Below are 22,826 nucleotides of genomic sequence, written 5' to 3' on the forward strand. Positions count from 1 at the left end.
CAAACCAATAAGCCACCAAGGTAGCATCCTACTGCTTCCATCAGGATTAAGAATTTGCAAAAGTAGGAAGCTTTGAACCAGCTGCAGGATGAGCCAAAACCATGTTCCCTCTGCCAGTCGTCACTAACAGAATGCATGTTGCCCTGCTTCTCTTCTTCCGTAATGTTCTTCTAAATAAAAATCTCAAGTGAGTACTTCCGATGGGCAGAACTCAAATAACATCCAAAATTCTAACTGCACAGGAATCTGGGGGAAATTATTAATAACTTTCCAGTCCCTGAAATACAGGAAGATGTGCTAGAGTAGAAAAAGATAGCATAAGTATTGAGTGAGACCTTCCATGTTTTCCACCACAGTAGCCACTTGTATATTGTATGATGTAAGCCCTAGCCTCCATGCCAGCTTCTTTCAAAAGTTCCACTGTGTTTTCAAAAGGGCAAGTGTCAATTAAAATGTAAAGAAGTATAGAGGCCATTTTTATAAAACGTTAACAGAATTTTACATTACCTTAACAGTTATATACTTAGTCTTTGTTCTCTTACAAACCTCAGTCATATTGGGGAGACAGTAACAATTCCTATCTAGATTCTGGAAAAGGTGTTTATGATGAACTTTTCTTCTTATCAGTATTCTCTAATAGGATTGTATTAACTCTAGAAAAACATTTATTTTTATTTTATTACTAGTATTTAACTTTTCAGGGTTCAATAAATTAAATTTCTGTATCCTTCAGTGCTTTTACATTATAACATGTGACACTTATTGAACACTTATTAAATGCCTGGCACTGTGTTAACCATTTTTACTGTCTAAATTAATATGCACAACAGCTGAAGTGGGTGCTATCACAATCATTATTTTGCAGGTGTGGAAGCTCAAACATTAAAAAAGGTAACTTGCTAGTAAAAGTTAATAAGCAGTAGAGGTGACATTTGACTCAGGCAGTTAGGTTCCAGAGTCCACAAACCTAACCTTGTTAATACCCTCATAATTTCATTCCCACTGTCTGAAGTACCTTTTATTTTACTGTGAATTTTTTCTGCACTTTATCTCCTAAAGAATTAAATATTAAGAAAAGACATAAGTACAACTAAAGCATCAGTGGAATACTCAACAGAAATTTTTTTAGAGTTTATATAGGAGTATTCTTTTTTCAGGTACAAACAAAAATGTGAAAAATCTGCAAAAAACTGGCAGTGGACAGCTACAGAGGGTGTCTTAGCCAGTTACATTATTAACAAATAATAATGATAAATAACTATGATTTCTTATGGTAACAAATCAATGTGTTTTAGTATTGAGTTGACAAGTTGACTTAGGAAACTAAGAACTAGTTACATAAATCTGTATTTATAATAGAAACTTCTTTTGAACTCTAATATGTTCACCATTTTACTGTCATTGATTAAATTTTAAGGTATATTATTAAAATATCTATTTGAGAAATATCTACATTAAGTGTTTATCTTAAAGGACACAGGTGACATTTCCTAATTTCATAGACCATTATTTACTTAACATTATCATTTAAACATTTTATATACAAAAGCAATGTCTCCTTAATATGATTTTAACATGACAAGGTATGTGCTATTTCTTTAAGATACTTCTGAAGCTTCCTTTCTCCAAAATATATTAAAGGGTATATTTAATGAAGTTCCAGCTATGATTTATACATAACTTTAATGTGATTTATAATCAGATGGCCTTTCTCTTAATAATTGTAATGGGATATAGTTTGTTGTCTCCTAATGTCCTTTTATATTTGTTTAGTTGTGAGTACTTTTTGCTGCCTCTAGATGAAAATTTATAGTTCTACATTTTTCTCCTCTCTGTCAAATGCCTCTCTCCTGACTTATGGAGAATAGAGAAGTCCTTCTACCTGTCTCTCCAGTGTGGAGTTGGGATTCATAGTCTACCAACAGCTATCCCAAAAGACATTTTCAAACTCCATTCTTTCACTTTTTATATATATCTATATGTATCCTTATATCTAGTAGATAAGCACTTAAGAGTTTTATCATCTCTTTTATTTTTTTATTCATTCATTCTATATATGGTTTATCATCTAAATATAATTATTTATTTTGATATTTCAGCTAAAACTTATATTTCAGCACTTTGTCATACATTTCAAAATATTAACTGCTATAGAAGATGTTATTACTTATATAGTTATAATGTGTCTATTTCATAATTTCGCTTAAGACTGACCCAGAATTATGTTGACACTTTTTATACTCCTGACAGTATGAATTCAGTAATGAAGTCTTAGAAAATGGCCCACTAAATATATTTTGACTTGACTTGATAGAAAGTAGAAACCTATTCATTTTTATCTTTAGTTTCAGGTGCAGCACCATGTGTCTCAGAGTCTGGTAATCCTGGGAAGTTGCAGCTTGTTGAGAAAATCTATAATATCTCAGCTTTTATCAGAAGTAAACAGCTTCACTGACATTCTGGGTACCATCAATCAGGTACATGTAACCCGAAACTGTAACTCTTATTTATTTAATACAGCTATAGACTTTCTTTCCTTTTCTCCTCTCTATTCTTCTTGTCTGGCTGATATTTTAGTTTCATTACCTTTTTTCCCCAAAGTATGTGAATAAAATTACTGTCTACTAAAATTGTAAAGATATTTTCAGAAAATAGTTTTCAAAATAATACCATCTTATCATCCTTACATGCATATATGTGCCAAAGGTACCACTGGTGACAAGGAATGCTTAGATGAATGGCCTTAAATCTCTCTAATCAGGCATCATGTTCCTAGAGCAAAACATTGAGAGGAAAGTGAATAGGAAAGAATGCTGTATGAAGAACAGCCTCTAACCAGTGGTTTTTATTTCTAATTGCTCATGAGAATCATCTGGTTAACTTTTAAATACCCTATTGTTAAGCCATATGCTAGTTTGGTCAAAAGGAAGTATCTGGATTTAAGATGCAGGTATTGGTATTATTAAAGCTCTTCAGGCATCCCAATTTGCAGCCAGGGTTGAAAACCCGTGCTCTCAGCTCTCTTATCTGTGCAAACTCTTACATCAATGCTGACAAACGTGTCTAAGGAACAGAAGTCATTCCTTTATTTTCATGTTGATACTGGTATATCATGTGTTCACTTTGCCAACTTTTAATACCATTACTGTCTCTGTGATAGAATGAAGCACAATTAAAGGAAATCAGAGACAGGAAGAAACGTTTGGGTAAAAAAGAAAAAATTTAATTAGAAAAATATGTATATATTTTACATAATATTTCACCAATTGCTTACGTCTAAGTTCCCTACATTTACTAATATATTCCAAAAATACCATTTAATCTAATTGAATTCGGTGAATGGCATGATAAATCATCTAGGTGACTACTAAATGGTAAACTCTCTTAAGTGCTCTGTTAGATTTTTTTAAGTAATTGTTACTGGTATTAAGGAGCTAAAAGTGCATTGGAGAAAGAAAGAAGACACATTTACTAAATAAAAAAAAAAAACAGTGAAGTGCTAAAACACTTGCTGGTGTTTGTAGAAGCACCAATATCAAGGAAGTGATCAAGGTAGGTTGCAGGTCCCTGAAAAGACGTCATGGAGAAGGAACAACTTGAAAAATGTATTTGAAAAGCAGAAGATAACAGAAAATAGAGGCACTGGCTGTACTTTTTGAAATGTGTGCCCAGCATTCGGAAAGTGCAAGGTAAGGTCATGGAATTTAAAAACAGGAAGCCATGTGGGAAATGACTTGATGAAATTAGATTGCTTGTATGGAAAATAACAAAGTACAGACAAATTTTTATTTACATATTCTCATTTAATTTTCACGAATCTCCATGAAGTAATTGTACCTTTTACCTAATATATAGATAAAGAAATAAAACCTTAGAGTGGTTAAGCAACTTGACCAAGATTGCAGAAAGAACATATGCTAAAGCCATAATTCAAACCCAGGCATCTTGATTGTTAAATCACTTGGGAAGAAGGATAACAATGGAACAATAACTACTTTCTGGCAGGTGATAAATAGGGTTAACATGCTTTACATAAATTTTCTCCATCAAGGAGACAAGGAAACTATTAGTTGGTAAGGAAACAATTAGTTGGTTTCCTTGTTTAAAGACAAGGAAACCATTAGTTGGTATTCTTATAGTATATGACAATATCCACTTCAGCCATTTTAAGCAGAAAGGATGCATGAGTAGCTATGGATTGTTGAGAGGGCTGAGGAAAGAAATTTCAGGCTGTACTTTCATGAATGACTCCCATAATCACACAGCAGAACTTGACTACCAAAGGAGTTGCTGCCTTTGCCATCATGACCAGGAAGCTTCTTAATAAATCAAGGAGATGCTGCTACAGTCATAGGTTCCAGAAAACAGTCCTGCCAGAATGTACAACAGACAAATGTGTGACCTGTGCTGTACCTGTCTCACTATGTGATTCAGTTTGAACTACAAAGTTTTTGTGAGTGAATTTGTTTCTAAACCAACTTTATATTCATAACCCTACCAGCAAGAGAGTATAGGAAATGTAGTTTAACAAAATACGGAGGAGAAGGTTCAAGATGTCAAGGTAGGAAGATCCTGAGCTTACCTCCTCTCATGGACACACCATGCAATAACTACATATAGAGCAACTGTATTGGAGAAGAAACTGAAGACTATCAGAACAACTTTAACACAGCTAAAGATATAAAGAAAAAGCCACATCAAGAAGAATACGGGCAGAGAGGTAGTCTGGTTGGGACCCAGACCCCCAGCACACCATCCCACAAATGGGAGAGATATCACAGGTGTGGAGGTCCTTCCTGAAGAGTGAAGTTAAAGTCCACATTGAGCACCTCCTCCCTTCAAGGATATGTACCAGAAAGGTAAGTTCCCTTAATATCTGGCTTTGAAAATCAGTAGGGCTTAGCTTCAGGAGAGCTGGAGGCCTGTAGGATTGGCCTGCAGACAATCTTACTCATTCTTGGACCCAACACAGAGGCAGCAGTTTGTAAAGTACCTGGGCCTTAAGTGAAGGACATTTATCGACTACTTTTAAGGCATGCTGAAGGGTCAGGGATCTGTAGGAACGTTCTCTGGGGACAGAAGTATTGGCAGGCACAATTTTTCTTATCCTTCTTCAGCCTAGTTGGCCCATGCCAGTTCTGAACACTCTCCATCAACCTTGATAGCACTGTGTGACCCACCCTGGTGTTCTGTGGCTGCCCTGACCAAACCCACCTACCCTGGCAGCTGCCCTTCCAACATGGCTCCCACCTTGCCATACATGGTGGGCAGCCTTATCCAGGATCAGGACTCCTTCAAAGCAACTTCTGCCTCAGAGAGGGAAGGAAGAGCCCTACCCAGCAACAAATCCACAACACTTGCCACCAGGCCTCCCAGCCAGCAACACCAAGAACTAAACCCACCCATCAGTATGCCCACAGCAGCTGCAGCTGGGACTCTTAACCAGCCACTGGGGACCACACACAGTCCACACTGACGACACCCACTGGAGTGCCTTATTCTGAAGAACAGGAAGTATTGCATTTCTGTGCCCCAAAGAATGCCTTGAACATCAGTACACTACTTTCAAAACCAGGAAATATAGCTGACTACCTAAAACATAGAAACAAATGCAGAGAGCCAAGCAAAATGAGGAAACAGAGGAATATGTTCCAAATGAAAGAACAAGACAAAACCTCAGGGGAAAAAACTAAGTAAAATTAACATAAGCAGTCTCCATTTTATAAAGAGTTCAAAGTAATAGTCACAAAGGTGCTCACTGAACTTGGGGGAAGAATGGATAAACACAGTGAAAGCTTTAACAAAGAGACAAACAATATAAAAAGGAACCAATCAGGGCTGAAAAATGCAATAACTGAAATGAAAAATACACTAGATGGAATCAACAGCAGATTAGAGGATGCAAAAGAATGGATCAGCAATCTGAAAGACAGGGTAGTATAAATCATACAAGCTGAACAACAAAATGAAAAAATAATTTTAAAAATGAGGATAAGTTAAGGGACTTCTGGAATACCATCAAATGTATAACACTCACATTAGAGGGATTCCAGAATAAGAGAGAGAAAAAGGGCCAGAAAAATTATTTGAAGCTGAAAACTTCCCTAACCTGTGGAAGGAAACAGATACTCAGATCCAGGAAGCATAGAGAATCCTAATAAAGAAGAAGTCAAAGAGGTCTACACCAAGACATTAATAATTAAAATGTGAAAAATCAAAGATAAAATATTAAATGCAGCTAGAGAAAAGCAACTAGTTACATACAAGGAAACACCCATAAGACTATCAGCTTATGTTACAGCAGAAATTTTGTAGCCCAGAAGAGAGTGGCATGATATATTATTCAAAGTACTGAAAGGAAAAACACTACAACAAATAATATTCTACCCAGCAAGGCTATCATTCAGAATTAAAGGAAACATAAGTCATTTCCCATACAAAAGTTAAAGGAGTTTATTATCACTAAACCAGCCTTACAAAAAATGTTAAGTGTACTTATTTAAGTGGAAAAAGACAGAAGAAGAAGAAAATTATGAGATAAAAAATTTCACTGGTAAAAGAAAACATGGTAAAGGTAGTAAATTAATCACTTATAAAGCTACTATGAAGGTTAAAAGACAAAAGGAGTTAAGCCATGTATATCTACAATAATTAGTTAAGGGATATACAAAATAAAAAATATGTCAAATATGTCAAATCCATAAAATGTGGGGAGAAGGGTAAAAAATGTAGTGCTTTTACAATGTGTTCAAAATTAAGTTACCATCAAATTAGACTGAAGTATACTTAGGATGTTCTATATGAACCTTATAGTAACCACAAACCAAAAACATGTAATAGATACACAAAGAATAAAGAGAAAGGAATTCCAGTGTAACACTAAAAACATAATCAAACCACAAGGAAAGAGCAAGAGAAGAAGAAAGGAACAGAGAACTACAAAAACAACCAGAAAGCAATTAGGAGAATGGCAATAAGTGTATACTTGTCAATAATTACTTTAAATGCAAATGATGTAAATGGACTACATGCAGCAATAAAAAAAACATAAGATGATTGAATGGATAAAGAAAAAAAATAATAAACCCATTTATATGCTTCCTGAAAGAGACCCACTTCAGACCTAGAGACATCATGACTGAAAGTGAAAGAATGGAAAAAGATATTCCATGCAAATGAACATATGATTTCATTCATTTGTGGAATTTAAGAAACATAAAAGATAACATAGGCAAGATAAAAACAGAGCAGGAGGCAAACCATAAAAGACTCTTAAATACAGAACAAACTGAGGGTTGATGGGGTGGGGGTAGAGGGTGGAGATATAGGTTAAATGGGTGATGGACATTAAAGAGGGCACTTTATGGGATGAACACTGGGTGTCATATGTCAGAGATGAATTACTGGGTTCTGTTCCTGAAGCCAAGAGTATACAGTATTTTAACTAACTTGAATTTAAATTTTAAAAAATCTGGGATAGAGGCGCCTGGGTGGCGCAGTCGGTTAAGCGTCCGACTTCAGCCAGGTCACGATCTCGCGGTCCGTGAGTTCGAGCCCCGCGTCAGGCTCTGGGCTGGTGGCTCGGAGCCTGGAGCCTGTTTCCGATTCTGTGTCTCCCTCTCTCTCTGCCCCTCCCCCGTTCATGCTCTGTCTCTCTCTGTCCCAAAAATAAATAAATGTTGAAAAAAAAAATCTGGGATAGAAATACGTATATCAGATAAAATGGCAAACAAGGGCATTGCATAATGACAGAGGATTAATCCAAAAAAGGATGTAAGAATTGTGAATGCCCATGCACTCAACAAAGGAGCACTAAATATATAAATCAAATATTAAGAAACATGAAGGGAGAAATTCATAGTAGCACAACAATAATAATAGAGAAATTTAAGAGACCACTTACTTCAATGGATAGATCATACAGACAGGAAATTAATCAGGAGGCAGAGGATCTAAATGACACTTTGGACCAGATGGACTTAATAGACATATACAGAACACACCATCCAAAACACATTATTTTCAGGTGCTCATGGAGCATTCTCCAGGACAGATCACATGTTAGGCCACAAAACAAATCTTAATAAATTTAAGAAGATTGAAGTTATATCAAACATCTTTTTTTTTTTTACCAAAACAGTATGAAACGAAATCAATTATAAGCAAAAGGTGAAAAAACACACCTGTGGATGTTAAACAACATACTACTAAACAACCAATGTGTCAATGAAGAAATTAAGAGGAAATAAAGTACATAGAGACAAATGAAAATGGGAACGCAATGCTCTAAAATATTTAGGACAGTTTTAAGAGGCAAGTTCATAATGATACAGGCCTACCTCAAGAAATGAAAAAAATCTCAAAAAACAATGTTAACGTTACAGCTAAAGGAACTAGAAAAAGAAGAACCAAACAACCAAAAAAAGCCGAAAGTCAGTAGAAGGAAGGGAATAATAAAAATAAAAATAGAAATAAATTAAATAGATACAAAAGAAAACACAAGAGAAAACATAAATAAAACTAGTGTTCATTTTTTAAAAGATAAAATTAGCAAACCTTAACCCAGATTCATCAAGAAAAAAAGAGCGAGAGCTCAAATAAATAAAAACAGACAGAAGAGAAATTACAACCAGTACCACAGAAATACAAAGGGTCATAAGATAATACTATGAACACTTATATATCAACAATTTACACAAACTAGAAGAAATGCCTAAATTCCTAGCAACATACAATCTTCCAAGACTAAATCATGAAGAAACAGAATATCTGAACAGACCAATTGCTAGTAACAAAACAAAACTAGTCAGCAGAGCTCTCAACAAACAAAAGTCTAGGACCAGATAGCTTCACAGGTGAATTCTACCAAACATTTAAAGAAGAGTTAATACATATTCTCAAATTATTACAAAAATTGAGGAAGATGGAACACTTCTAAACTCATTTTACAAGGCCAGCATTACCCTGATACCAAAACCACAAAGACACACGAAAAACAAAATTACAGGCCAATATTCCTAATGAACATAGATGCAAAAATCCTCAACAAAATGTTAGCAAACCAAACTCAACAATACATTAAAAATATCATACTCCATGGCCAACTGGGATTCATTCCAGGGATGCAAGGATGGTGTAACATCCACAAATCAATCAATGGGATACACCACATTAACAAACAAAGTATAAAAATCGTATTATCTCAATAGATGCAGAAAAAGCATTTGACAAAATTCATCATCATTTATGATTAAAAACTTTCAACAAAGGTAGGTGCAGAGGGAATGCATTGCAACATAAAGGCCATGTATGACAAACCACAGCTAACATACCTAAAGGTGAAAAGCTGAAAGCTATTAAGCTATTCCTCTAAGATCAGGAATAAGGATACCCATTATTCACTTCTTTCAACATACTGTAGGATGTTATATCTCTAGCAATTAGGCAAGAAAAGAAATAAAATACATCCAACTTAGAGCTGGAGAAGTAAAACTGTTGGTATTTGCAGATGACATGATACTATAGATAGAAAACCCTAAAGACTCCACCAAAAAACTATTAGAATGAATTCAGTAAAGTTGTAGGATACAAAATCAATAAACAAAAATCTGCTGTGTTTCTATATAATTATAATGAAGTATCAGAGAGAGAAATTAAGAAAAAAATCTCATTTAAAAATTGCATCAAAAAGAATACAGTATCAAGGAGTAAATTTAACCGAGGAGGTGAAAGACCAGTACACTGAAAATATAAGAAAGTCACTGGTGAAAGAAATTGAAAGTGACAGAAATAAATGGAAAGATATATTGTGTCCATAGGTTAGAAGAACTAATATTGTTAAAATATCCATACTACTCAAAGCAAACTGTAGACTCAATGGAATCCCTATCAGAATTCTAATGAATTTTTTCACAGAACTAGAATAAGTAATCATAAAATTTGTATGGAACCACAAAAGACCCCCAAAAGGCCAAAGCAGTCTCAAGAAATAAAAATATGTGAAGGTGTCACACTCCCAGATTTCAAACTGTACTAACAAAGCTATAATAATCAAAATAGTTACAGTACTTGTATAAAAAGCAACACATAGATCAATGGAACAGGATAGGGAGCCCAGAAATAAACTCACACTTATATGATCAATTAATCTACCACAAAGGGGACAAGAATATGCAATGGGGAAAAGAGAGTCTCTTCAATAAATGGTGTTGAGAAAACTGGACAACTACATGCAAAATAATGAAGCTAGGGGCTCCTGCGTGGGTCAGTCAGTTAAGCGTCAGACTCTTGATTTCGGCTCAGGTCATGATCTCACAGTTCATGAGTTTGAGTTCCGTATTGGTCTCTATGCTAACAACACAGAGCCTGCTTGGGATTCTCTGTCTCCTTTCACTCTGCCCCTCCGCAGCTTGTGCTCACTCTCCCTCTCAAAAATAAATAAATTAATAAAAATGAAACTAGACCTCTTTCTTACACCATACACAAAAATAAGCTCAAAATGGTTTAAAGACTTAAATGTAAGACCTGAAAAAATAAGCTTCTAAAAGAAAATATACGTATTTCTGCTTTGACATCAGTCTAAGAAGTTTTCTCTTGGATATGTCTCCTCATGCACGATAAAAGAAAAAATAAATGGTACGACATCAAACAAAAAGCTTGTGCACAGTGAAAGAAACCATTAACAAAATGAAAAAACAACCTACTGAATGGGAAAAGATACTTGTAAATGATATATTGGCTAAGGTGTTAATATCAAAAGAACTCCCACAACTCAATAACAACAATAAAATTCTCACTTAAAAATGGGCATAGGATCTGAATAAACATTTTTGCAAAAAAGGCATACAGATAGCCAACAACAACATGAAAAGAAACTCAGCATTACTAATCATTGGGGAAATGTAAATCAAAACCACAGTGAGATATCACCTCACACCTGTCAGAATGGCTGGTATCAAAAAGATAAGAAATAACAGGTGTTGCTGAGAATATAAGCAGGGGACTCTCTCGTACTGATGGTAAGAATATAAGTTGGTGCAACGCCTATGGATAGAAGTATCAAGGGTCTTCAAAAAATTAAAAATAGAATTACTGTATGAATAGCAGTGTCACTTCTGAGTATTTATTTGAACAAAATGATAACACTAATTTGAAAAGATACATATATCCCTGTGTTCATTGCAGCATTATTTACAATAGCCAAGATATGAAAACCGCATATGTGTCAATTGATAAATGAATTGATAAGGAAGAGCTGGTATACACACACAGCACACACAGTGGAATATTGCTCAGCGGGAAAAAAAAGAATGAAATCTTGCCATTCGTGACAACAGGGAGGGTGGTAGAAGGTATCATGCTAAGTGAAACAAATGAGACAGATAAAATCATATAAGTATGATTTAACTTATATGTGGAACCTAAAACAAAACAAATGGACAAACAAAACAAAAACAGACTCTTAGAGAACTGGCGGTTACCAGGATGAAGGGAGGTGAGAGGACAGGAAAAATGGGTGAAGGGGACTAAGAGGTACAACTTCAAGTTATGAAATAAATTTGTCATGGGAATGTAATGTATAACATAGAGAATATAGTCAATAATATAAATTTTATGAAGTAATAGATGGTAACTAGACCTATCATGATAATCATTTCCTAATGAAAAAAAATATCAAATCACTGTCTTGTTTATCTGAAATTAATATACCATTGTTTGTCTATTATAATTCAACTAAAAAAGATAATGTAGTTTATGCTTTTTCAGCTTTATTACTCTAAAAAGATGACAGAATGGCTATTGATATAGTCAGTCCAGTATATAAGTCCATATATAAGGTTCAGAGATTCAGTAATATTCTTTTAAGAGATGGAATCAGAGTAGGACACAGGGCAGAACACAGAACACAGGGCAAAGGGTGTGAATAGAGGGAAGCCATTTATTTGGGACTGTCAATACAACAAAGCTTCCACAAGCAGCAAAAGAGATAACCACTGTATATAAGTGGTGTTATCCAAAGGGACTTGAGGAGAAATTTAATGTGAAGGAGAGAGGAGAATCACTGGAAAAGTTAATACTGTAAAACTAAGAGATAAGAAAAATGATGTTGTTGAGAAGAATTAGGTAATCAGGAAGGAATGTTTATTCATGAAGAGAATAAGTTTAGTTTAGATACATTGAATTTGAGGAAAAACTGAATTAATCTAAATGTAGGCACAGGGAAATATGAAATTAAAATTTGAAAGAAAGGAAAGGGGCATACCTAAAAATTTGGGAAATACCACAAATATATGGCAATCATGAAATCAGAGAACAGGGTCTCAGAGAAAAGTAAGGTGGAATGGAAAAGAATATATGAACAAAGAAAAGAAGACAAGCTTTATTTCAATATGTATGTTAGATGGCTGTTAAATGTCAGGCTTAAATGGTTTAAAATATTTGTCAGGAGCCTCTGGGTGGCTCGTCAGTTGAGCATCCAACTCTTGATTTCAGCTCAGGTCATGATCTTGAGATTCATGAGATTGAGCCCCATGTTGGGGCTTAGAGTGGAGCCTGCTTGGGATTCTCTCTCTCCCTCTCTCTCTGCTCTACCCATGCTCATGTGAACACGTTTTCTCTCTCTCTCTCTCTCTCTCATTGTGTGTGTGTCTCTCAAAATAAATGTAAAATAAAATAAAATTGTCAATATACAGTAATATATATTTATTTCATATAATGTGGATTATGCAGAAAATCCATAAGTAAAAATATTAATGTTAATACCACACTACACTTTTATGTCTTTCCAGTTTTCTTTTTAACTCTTAAGAGTTTTTGGTCCCCAAAATATTTGTATCATACAACACATAGTTTTGTATTCTGCTTTCTTGTGTAAAAGTATATCATTAGCACTGTTCATGATTTTGATTGACTAAAGTAATGTGATTTTTAGTGACTCAATAGTATTTTATGCTATTCACATTCTTCATTTATTTAGTCTTAACTGCATGCGACTGGTGATTTGCCCCCCAAACTTGCATATTAAGATGATTTTTTTAAAAAGCATATCTCTTTTTTTTGAAAAGCATAGCTATCAAAATACCTAATTATTTAAAACAAATATAATTTCTTGGAGGTTCTAAAAAAGAATGTGAGGGACTTCTGGGTGGCTCGGTTGGTTAACTGTCCAACTTTGGCTCAGGTCATGAGCTCACGGTTTATAAGTTTTAGCCCAGTATGGAGTTGAACTGTTCAGGAGTACTGATGTAGGTATTATTTCTGGGTCATGGTCATGGAGAGAAGAAAATTGTGAAGAAGAGCTCGAGAAATTTACATAGAGGCTTTCTTGATTATTCGTTGACTACTAAGTTGCACCTGTGCAGGAAGACATTCCATAAGGCCAAAGAAGGAAAAACTGCTGAGAAAAGAACTACTGCCAAGAAGCTGTGAACTGAACAACACACAAGTGGTTGGGACCATCCACATTCTATCCAACCATAATGGCAAGACCTTATTTAATACTCTGGGCATTGAGACCCTAAAAGTTTACAACTTAACCATATGGTAATGTATAGCCGTAGGATAAAAGCTATGGTAGAATGATTCTAACAAAGCTTAGAAACAAACTTTGAAAAGGATCTTGCTGATTCACAGCTAGTCGACAACATGATATCATTAATGTCTAGCATCCATTCAGAAATTTAAACATGTGAAGAAGAATGTATAACCCACAGCCATGAGAAAAAAAAATCAGTTAATTGAAATAGAACCAGAAAGGACAGAAATATTAGAATTGGCATACAGGTCCCAACAGCTCTTATAAATATGTTAGAAGAAAACATGAATAATAAGGGGAAAAACAGGAAATTTAAATATAAAAATAAGAGCAGTATATGTTGATAAAGCTATTAAAAACATAACAGGTCAGTATAAATATGAAAAAAAATCTTTGCCAGTAATCAATAATTTAGGTTAACATACACATTCCTTGAAAGATTAAAATGCCCAAAACTGGTAGTAGAAAACATAAATTACCCTATTCTAATTAAATATTGTATTTAAAATTATAAACCTTGCCACAAATACAACTCTAGTGCCAAATGGATTCTGCCATCATACATTTGAAGAAGAAATAATAGCACTCTTACACAAACTTTTTACAAGAGAGAGTAGGGAAGATTTCCTAACTCATTATGAGATCAGCATTGCCTCAGTATCAAAAACAAAGACATCACAAGAAAAACACAAACTCAGACCAGTATCTTCTATATTCATAGAAGTAAAAGCCTTACTGCATATTAGTAAATAGAATCCAGCAACATATAAAAAGAATAATACATGATGATCAAGTGGGATTTATCCCAGGAATGAAATGTTGTTTTCACATTCATAAAACAATGAATATAATCCACAGTATTAACAGACTTACCAAGAAAATTCATGTGATCTCAGTATATGCAGAAAAGGCACTTGGCAAAATTCACCACCCTTTCATGACTTAAAAAAACAAAAACAAAAACAAAACATATAAGAATAGAAGGAAAATTTCTAAACACGATCAGTTTTTTTCTATGAGAAACCTCCAGAAATACCCAGTGGTAAAAAAGACTGAATGTTTTTCTCCCAAAACTGTAAATCAGGTATGGATAGTCTCTCTCATCACTTCTATGTAGCACTGTGCTAGAGATCCCAGCCATTTCAATTAGGCTAATGTACTTTTAGGAAGAACGAAGTAGAACTATATTTACAGTCAACATGATCAGGAATATAGAAAATCTTAGTTTACAGAAAGCTACAAAATATTACCAAATAGAAAATATTGAAATAGAACCACTCACATATGGTTAATGAATTTTAGACATAGCTAAGGTAATCCAATTGAGAAAGTATGGACCAAAAACAACTGAATAAGCAAAAGATTTGAACACAGAAAAGAAGGTATTCTAATGGCCAATAAATACATGAATAACACACAATATCATCAGTCATCAGAGAAATGCACTGAACGAACACTGGCCAGAATGGCTAAAATTACAAAGACTAATACTAAATTTTGGTGGGGTTGTAGGAGCTCATAAATTGCTACTGGGAACGTAAAGCAGACTGGCAGTTTCTCAGAAAGTTAATTATACACTTACCATATGGCTGAGCAATTCAACAACTATGTTGACATAAACAGCTGTTCAGGAATGTACATAGCATTTTTAATTTTGAGTATCAATCTGGAAGTAACTCATATCTCCATTGACAGGAGAATCAATAAGCAAGTTATCTTCTACCTTTTCAGTAGAATACTGTAAAATGTATTGAATCAATGATACATACAACAGCATGGATGAACCTGAAAAATACTAGGCTAAGAAAAATAAGCCAGACGGAAAAGAATATACATGATATAATTAAATTTCTATGAAGTTCTAAAATTAGGCAAAACTAATGTATGGTGAAAGATACTGCAGTAGTGGTTGACTTAGGGAGTGGGCCTGGGAGAGACTGGAAAGGGGCAAACAAGGTTGGGGTGTGTGTTCATGAGTGTATACAATTGTAACTATTTATCCAAATGTACACTGACAATCTGGGCATTCCATTGTGTGTGAATTATACCTCACTGAAAATATATGCTTTGAAATCTAAGTATTTTTTATCTGAACCCCAAATAAATATAATGATATAATTTTTCTTACTGATTTTATACTGTTTTTTTTAGCTCACTTTAAAGACTATTTTTTGTTCATATCATAATGAATGCTAACATGTCCTCAAGAACTGTATGAAAACAGGGTTTTTTACATTTGTATTTAACTTGTAATTGACATACAGTGCAATATTGGTTTCAGGAGTAGAATTCAGAATGGATAAAGAAGATGTGGTGTGTATATACAATGCAATATTATTACTCAGCCATCAAATCTTTCATTTCAAGAGTGAAATCTCGCCATTTGTAACAATGTGGGTGAAGCTAGATAGAGTGTATTATGCTAAGCAAAATAAGTCAGTCAGAGAAGGACAAATACCATATGATTTCGCTCATATGTGGAGTTTCAGAAAAACAGTTGTTAATGATGGAAAGCTTTGTAAATAATCACTAAGTCAAAAAGAACATATAGTACAATAATATAATACATATGGATCTGATTCAATCTCTAACGATGCAGGAGGGATCCTATTTTATAAAAATAAGTAAGAAATCTCATCATTTTTGCCATAGGTAATAATGCGGCTTTATGTGGCAAACACTGTTGTAAACATTTTCGACTTCTCCAAGGCTTTTACATATATTTTTTTGTTTGTTTACAGTAGATATTTACTAATTTTGATTTTTTGGTTATGTCACTTAATTCTCCCAACTACAGTGTTAAGTAGTATTGCTGCCATTTTACAAAACAATTAGGACTAGAGGCTTTAAGTAACCAGTCCACGGTCACGGTAAGCACAGCACCAGGTTATTGGACTCAGGAAGTCTGACTCCAGAGTCTGGAAGATGAACTATGCAATATTTTCTGTTACTGACTGACCACCTTAATTCTTTATATTTAACTGACATTGTTTTATATTTTAATTTGTCCTCTGCAACTCATATGCATATTGTTCCAGTTATTTCTTATATAAGTAAAATTATAGTAGATAATATATTTGTGTCGGTTTTAATATATTCTTCCATAATCAACTGCACCAGATGTTTGAGAAAGCAGGTTTGTATCCTCTATCTTACCATCCTTTTCCATAGCTGTGCTTATTTAAATGCAGTTTTCTTGGGTCTTGAAAAAATCATTTATATGATGCTAAGGATAACACTTTCCTAATATCTTGAGAGATGTGTATTTTGTATATACCTGTTTGGAGTATTTTCTTTATCAACGGATTAGAATTAAGAGTTTTTATTTGTTTGGAGTGACAGAATTTTCTCATCACGGTTATTGTAGATTTACCATCTTGCAACACAATTACCTTGGTTTATATTTATTTTGAAAATGACTTTTAAAAAGTGGCTTGTGTAGGATTCCGTAGACTGCTGACATATTGAGTTTCTAAGGGCCTGAATTGTTTGGCTTTTCAAAACTGAGAACAAAATCAAGATATTGATTTTCATTTTTCAATCATTATGCCATTGGGACCTTGTGTTGGAGAGCTTTGTGAGCAACTCCTTTGAATGACTTTTTTCCTCTTCAAGCAGCTGTCATCTAGGAAAAGCCTGTCAGTAAACAAATAGTTACAAAGCATCCATGGGGTAAATATCTCCATCAAAAGCAACAGACATGGTTCTAGTAAATTTTCTGCTTTGTTTATAAGAATTGTGTTAATAAGTTTACCGGTTTCTCTGGATATCTAGATGTTTTGTGATTTTCATAGAATTAGCCTTTACTAAATTTCATAGAATTAGCCTTCTGGTCAGTCATTACTAAAATTTTATACTGCTGAAAGCTGGCTTATCAATATATTTTATTTTTATTTTTAATTTTTTAACGTTTATTTATTATTGAGATACAGTGAGAAACAGAGCATGAGCATGTGAGGGGCAAAGAGAGAGGGAGACACAGAATCTGAAGCAGGCTCCAGGCTCTGAGCTGTCAGCACAGAGCCGGATGTGGGGCTTGAACTCACGAACCGAGAGATCATGACCCTCGCTTAACCGACTGAGCCACCCAGGTGCCCCAATATATTTTATTTTTAAATTGTAACAAAAGTAGAGTGTTTATGTGGAAAGGTGACATGGAAAAACAAGCACAACTATTGTTGCTAATGCTGTTGTAAACATCAGCATGCATGTGTCCCTTGAAATTATATTTTTTGTATTCCGTGGGTACATACATTTCCTTGGGTAAATACCTAGTAGTACAATTGCTAGATAGTAAGATAGTTCTATTTTTAACTTTTTGAAGAACCTCCATACTGTTTTTCCACAATGGCTGTACCAGTTTTCATTCCTACCAACATGGTAAGAGTGTTCCCCTTTCTCTGAATCCTTGCCAACACCTGTTGTTTCTTGTGTTGTTAACTTTAGCCATTCTGACTGGTGGGCGGTGATATCTCATTGTAGTTTTTTATTTATATTTCTCTGATGATAAGTGATGTTGAGCACCTTTTCATGGGTCTTTGCCATCTGTATGTCTTCTTTGGAAAAGTATTCACATCTACTGCCCATTTTTTAACTGGATTATTTGTTTTTGGGTGTTGAATTGTATAAGTTCCTTATATATTTTGCATACTAACCTTTTATCCAATATGTCTTTTGCAAATATGTCATTCCTTAGGTTGCCTTTTAGTTTTGCTGATTGTTTCCTTTGCTGTGCAGAAGTGTTTTATTTTGATGAAGTCCCAATAATTTATTTTTGTTTTTGTTTCTGTTGCCTCAGGAAACATATCTATTAAGAAGTTGCTATAGCCAGTGTCAAAGAGCTTACTGCCTGTGTTCTCCTCTAGAGAACATTGTCTCTCATTAGGTCTTTCATCCATTTTGAATTGATTTTTGTGTATGGTGTAAGGAAGTGGTCCAGTTTCCTTCTTTTGCATGTTTCTGTCCAGTTTTCCCAACACCATTTGTTGAAGAGACTTTTTTCCACTGGGTATTCTTCCCTACATTGTCAAAGATTAATTGACCATATAGTTGTGAGTTAATTTCTGGGTTTTCTACTCTGTTCCATTGATCTATGTGTCTATATTTGTGGAAAGATCCCAAATGTCCATAGACTGATGAATGGATAAGGAAGATGTGGTATACATCCATACAATGGAATATTATTCAGCCATCAAAAAGAATGAAACCTTGCCATTTGCAAGAACATTGATGGAGCTAATGAATATTGTGCTAAGTGAAATAAGTCAGAGAAAGACAAATACCATATGATTTCACCCATATGTGGAATATAAGAAAAAACAACAACAACAACAAATGAACATAGGAGGAAAAAAAAAGGAAATTCAAGAAACAGACCCTTAACTATGGAGGAAGAACTGATCGTTACCAGAGAGGAGGTGGACAGTGGGGGTAGGGGGGGTGGGGTTGGAGTTAAACAGGTGATGGGGATTAAGGAGGGCACTTGTGATGAGAACCAGGTATTGTATGTGAGTGTTGAATCACCAAATTCTACAGTAGAAACTACTATTACACTGTATGTTAACTAACTGGTATTTATTTTTATTTTATTTTTTAATATTTGTTTATTTTTGAGAGACAGTGCACAAGTGGAGGAGGGCAGAGAGAGAGGGGAGTCACAGAATCCAAAGCGGGGTCCCAACTCTGAGCTATCAGCACAGGGCCCTGAACTCACAAACCATGATGAGATCATGACCTGAGCCGAAGTCAGAAGCTTAATTAATTAAGCCACCCAGGTGCCCCTAACTAACTGTAATTTAAATAAAAACTAAAAAAAAAAAAAAAGAAGTATAGATGTTTAGTTCATACTTTATATGAATGTCAAAGAATACTAACTCAAACCTAGCTAATCTGGGCCCTATTAGCCAACCACTCACCTTGAGATGAGAAGTGGGAAGGTAGCAAACATAAGATTTTATAAAGAAGCTTAAATCAATAGAAAAAACAGTTTCTGTAGAGTGTCAAGTAAAACAGGATGGGCAGACAATGCAGAAGCAAGACAAGAGGCAGACAATGTAGAGGTTCAGTGGGGATCATTCTTAGCCCTGGCAAAATAGTTGCCAACACTTGTGAAACTTACACTTGAATTGTCAAATTGAATTATATGAATCAGAGAGATATTATTCAATATCAGCTTCAGTAAAATTTTAAAGAGATAGATAATCAAAGGGCACAGATGAAGTAGAAAGGGATATGGGACATCAGTTTGGCTCCCAAGGTCCTTGTTTGAGATATGTCTCTCCATCCTTGAATGACAGATGAGGTCCCCCAAGTGAGATTCTGCAGGATTTTTCACAGGGAGGGAGTTTTAAGTTGGTAAGTATCTCCATTTCATAACCCAGAGAATTCTATAGCTTAGAATAGAAAGAGCTTAGAATATACAAGGAGCCGTGTATCATAGATTCTGAGTCTTTTTAATGTAAGTTATTCTTTGGCTAGGAAGTTTTTCTTAACTTTTTTTATTATTATTTATTTTTGAGAGAGAGAGAGAGTGAGCAGGGGAGGGGCAGAGAGGGAGACAGAGGATCTGAAGGGGGCTCTGCACTGACAGCAGTGAGCCCCATTAGGGGCTTGAACTCCCAAACCACAGGATCATGACCTGAGCCGAAGTCAGATACTTAACCAAGCCACCCAGGTGCCTCTAGATAGGAACTTTCTAAGGACATTGAATAGATAAAATTTCCTCCTGATAGTAAATCCCAGGAGGTCCACTTGAGGAGATAGGCCTGGTCATCAGCCTTTTTGTTACCCTGTGGCATATTCCCAGTTAGTACCAGGGGCTTTATTTCTTCCTCTAAACTTGCTGTCAAGTTCCTGAGGCCTTATTATGCTAGGAGAATTGTTTATGAACGTGAGTCACCTAAGAAAGAAAGTTCTTTATAAAGGTGTATTTCAGCTTTTGACATGATGAATAGGTTTATGATATTTCCCTCAAAAAGTCTGTATAATTTATAATAAATAAAAGATGAATACTAAGATTATATAATGCAGTACACACCCACAGGAAAAGGAGATAAACAATCCAATAGAAAAGAGAGCTAACAATATGAAAAGGCAGTTTAATAGAAGAGGAAACATGAAAAATAAATTGACATGAATGATATTCAACTTCAGCAGTAACAGGGAAATGCAAATTTAAAAAGCAATAGGATGTTTCATACTGATTATATTGACATAAGCTAAAAAAAATTAACAACAATATCAGGTGGTAGTGATTATGTGAGGAAATGGAATTTATCACTGAGTAAAACTAAAGATGTGTATTTTCTAGGATATTAAACAGGGCTACTAGACAAAGGAGATCTGTACTCATTTTAACATTTTTATAATAACTAAAAATTGGAAATAACAGTGTCCATTTATAAAAGATGGCTGGCTGTGGTATATTAAATATGAATATTCTCTAGCAGTTAAAGTGAATAAATCAGGTTTTCATGTATTAATGGTGATAAATTTTGAAAACTGTAATGTTGAGTTAGAAGTAAAAACAAAGTATTGAAGTAATAAAGCCACCCAAATATGCCAAGTTTGAAAATTATATATACAAAAAATTTTACACACACACCCCCACATGAGACATTCTTTCAGTAAATCCCTACTTTTATTTATTTAGTTATTATTTTTTATTTTATTTCTTTATTCTTAAGTTAGTTAACATATATTGTAGTCTTGGTTTCAGGAGTAGAACCCAGTGATTCATCTCTTACATATGACACCCCGTGCTCGTCCCATAAAGTGCCCTCCTTAATGCCTGTCGCACGTTTAACCCATCCACCATCCCCACCTCCATCAACCCTCAGTTTGTTCTCTGTATTTAAGGGTCTCTTGTGGTTTGCTTCCCTCTCTGTTTTTATCTTATTTTTTCTTCCCTTCCTATATGTTCATCTGGAATTTCTCAAATTTCACATATGAGTGAAATCATATGATATCTGTCTTTCTATGACTTATTTCACTTAGCATAATATCCTCTAGTTCCATCCATGTTGTTGCAAATGGCAAGATTTCATTCTTTGTCATCAATGAGTAGTATTCCATTATGTATATACCTATATATGGGTACATACACCACATCTTAATCCATTCATCAGTTGATGGACATTTGGGCTCTTTCCATAATTTGGCTATTGTTGATACCATGGTTATAAACATTGGTGTTCATGTGCCGTTTCAAATCAGCATTTTTGTATCCTTTGAATAAATTCCTAGTAGTGCAATTGCTGGGTTGTAGGGTAGTTCTATTTTTAATTTTTTGAGGAACCTCTATGTGTTTTCCAGAGCGGCTGCACCAGTTTGCAGAAGGGTTCCCCTTTCTCCACATCCTCACCAATATCTGTTGTTTCCTGAGTTGTTAATTTTAGCCATTCTGAAAGGTGTGAGGTAGTATTTCATTTTGGTTTTGATTTTGATTTCCCTGATGATGAGCGATGTTGAGCATCTTTTTATGCATCTGTTTGCCATCTGGATGTGTTCTTTGGAAAAGTGTCTATTCATGTCTTCTGCTTGTTTCTTCACTGGATTATTTGGTGGGTTTTTTTTTTTTTTTTTTGGCTGTTGAATTTGGTAAGTTCTTTATATATTTTTGATACTAACCCTTTATCTAATATGTCATTTGCAAATACCTTCTCCCATTCCCATCGGTTGCCTTTAGTTTTGATTGTTTCCTTCACCATGCAGAAGCTTTTTATCTTGATGAGATCCCAATAGTTCATTTCTGCTTTTGTTTCCCTTGCCTCTGACACATATCAAGTAAGAAGTTGCTGCAGCCAAGGTCAAAGAGGTTGCTGCCTGTTTTCTCCTGTAGGATTTTGATGGTTTCCTGTCACATATTTAGGTTTTTCATCCATTTTCAATTTATTTTTGTCTATGGTGAAAGAAAGTGGTCCAGGTTCATTTTTCTGCATGTTGCTGTCCAGTTCTCCCAGCACCATTTGCTAAAGAGACTGTCTTCTTCCATGGGATACTCTTTCCTGCTTTGTCATAGATTAGTTGGCCATATATTTTTGGGTCCATTTCTGGGTTCTCTATTCTGTTCCATTGATCTATGTATCTGTTTTTGTACCAATAGAATACTGTCTTGATGATTACAGCTTTGTAGTAGAGGCTAAAGTCTGGGATTGTGATGCCTTCTGCTTTGGTTTTCTTTTTCAGGATTGCTTTGGCTATTCAGGGTCTTTTGTGGCTCCATACAAATTTTAGGATTGTTTGTTCTAGCTCTGTGAAGAATGCTGGGGTTATAAGGATAGGGATTGAATTA

The 22,826-nt window shown here is 34.7% G+C and overlaps 1 protein-coding gene across 1 annotated transcript in view; it reads left to right on the plus strand.

Annotated features, from left to right (window-relative positions):
• MEI4 (meiotic double-stranded break formation protein 4) overlaps window positions 1-22,826 on the plus strand; it is a 180,063-nt gene that overhangs the window by 105,810 nt on the left and 51,427 nt on the right. Inside the window, exon 3 of the mRNA XM_030314578.1 lies at window positions 2,346-2,477. Coding sequence (XP_030170438.1) covers window positions 2,346-2,477 — 132 coding nt within the window. The remainder of the gene's footprint in view (window positions 1-2,345; window positions 2,478-22,826) is intronic.

This window comes from Lynx canadensis, chromosome B2 (genome assembly GCF_007474595.2).
Source record: "Lynx canadensis isolate LIC74 chromosome B2, mLynCan4.pri.v2, whole genome shotgun sequence".
In the NCBI taxonomy this organism is placed as follows: Eukaryota; Metazoa; Chordata; class Mammalia; order Carnivora; family Felidae; genus Lynx; species Lynx canadensis.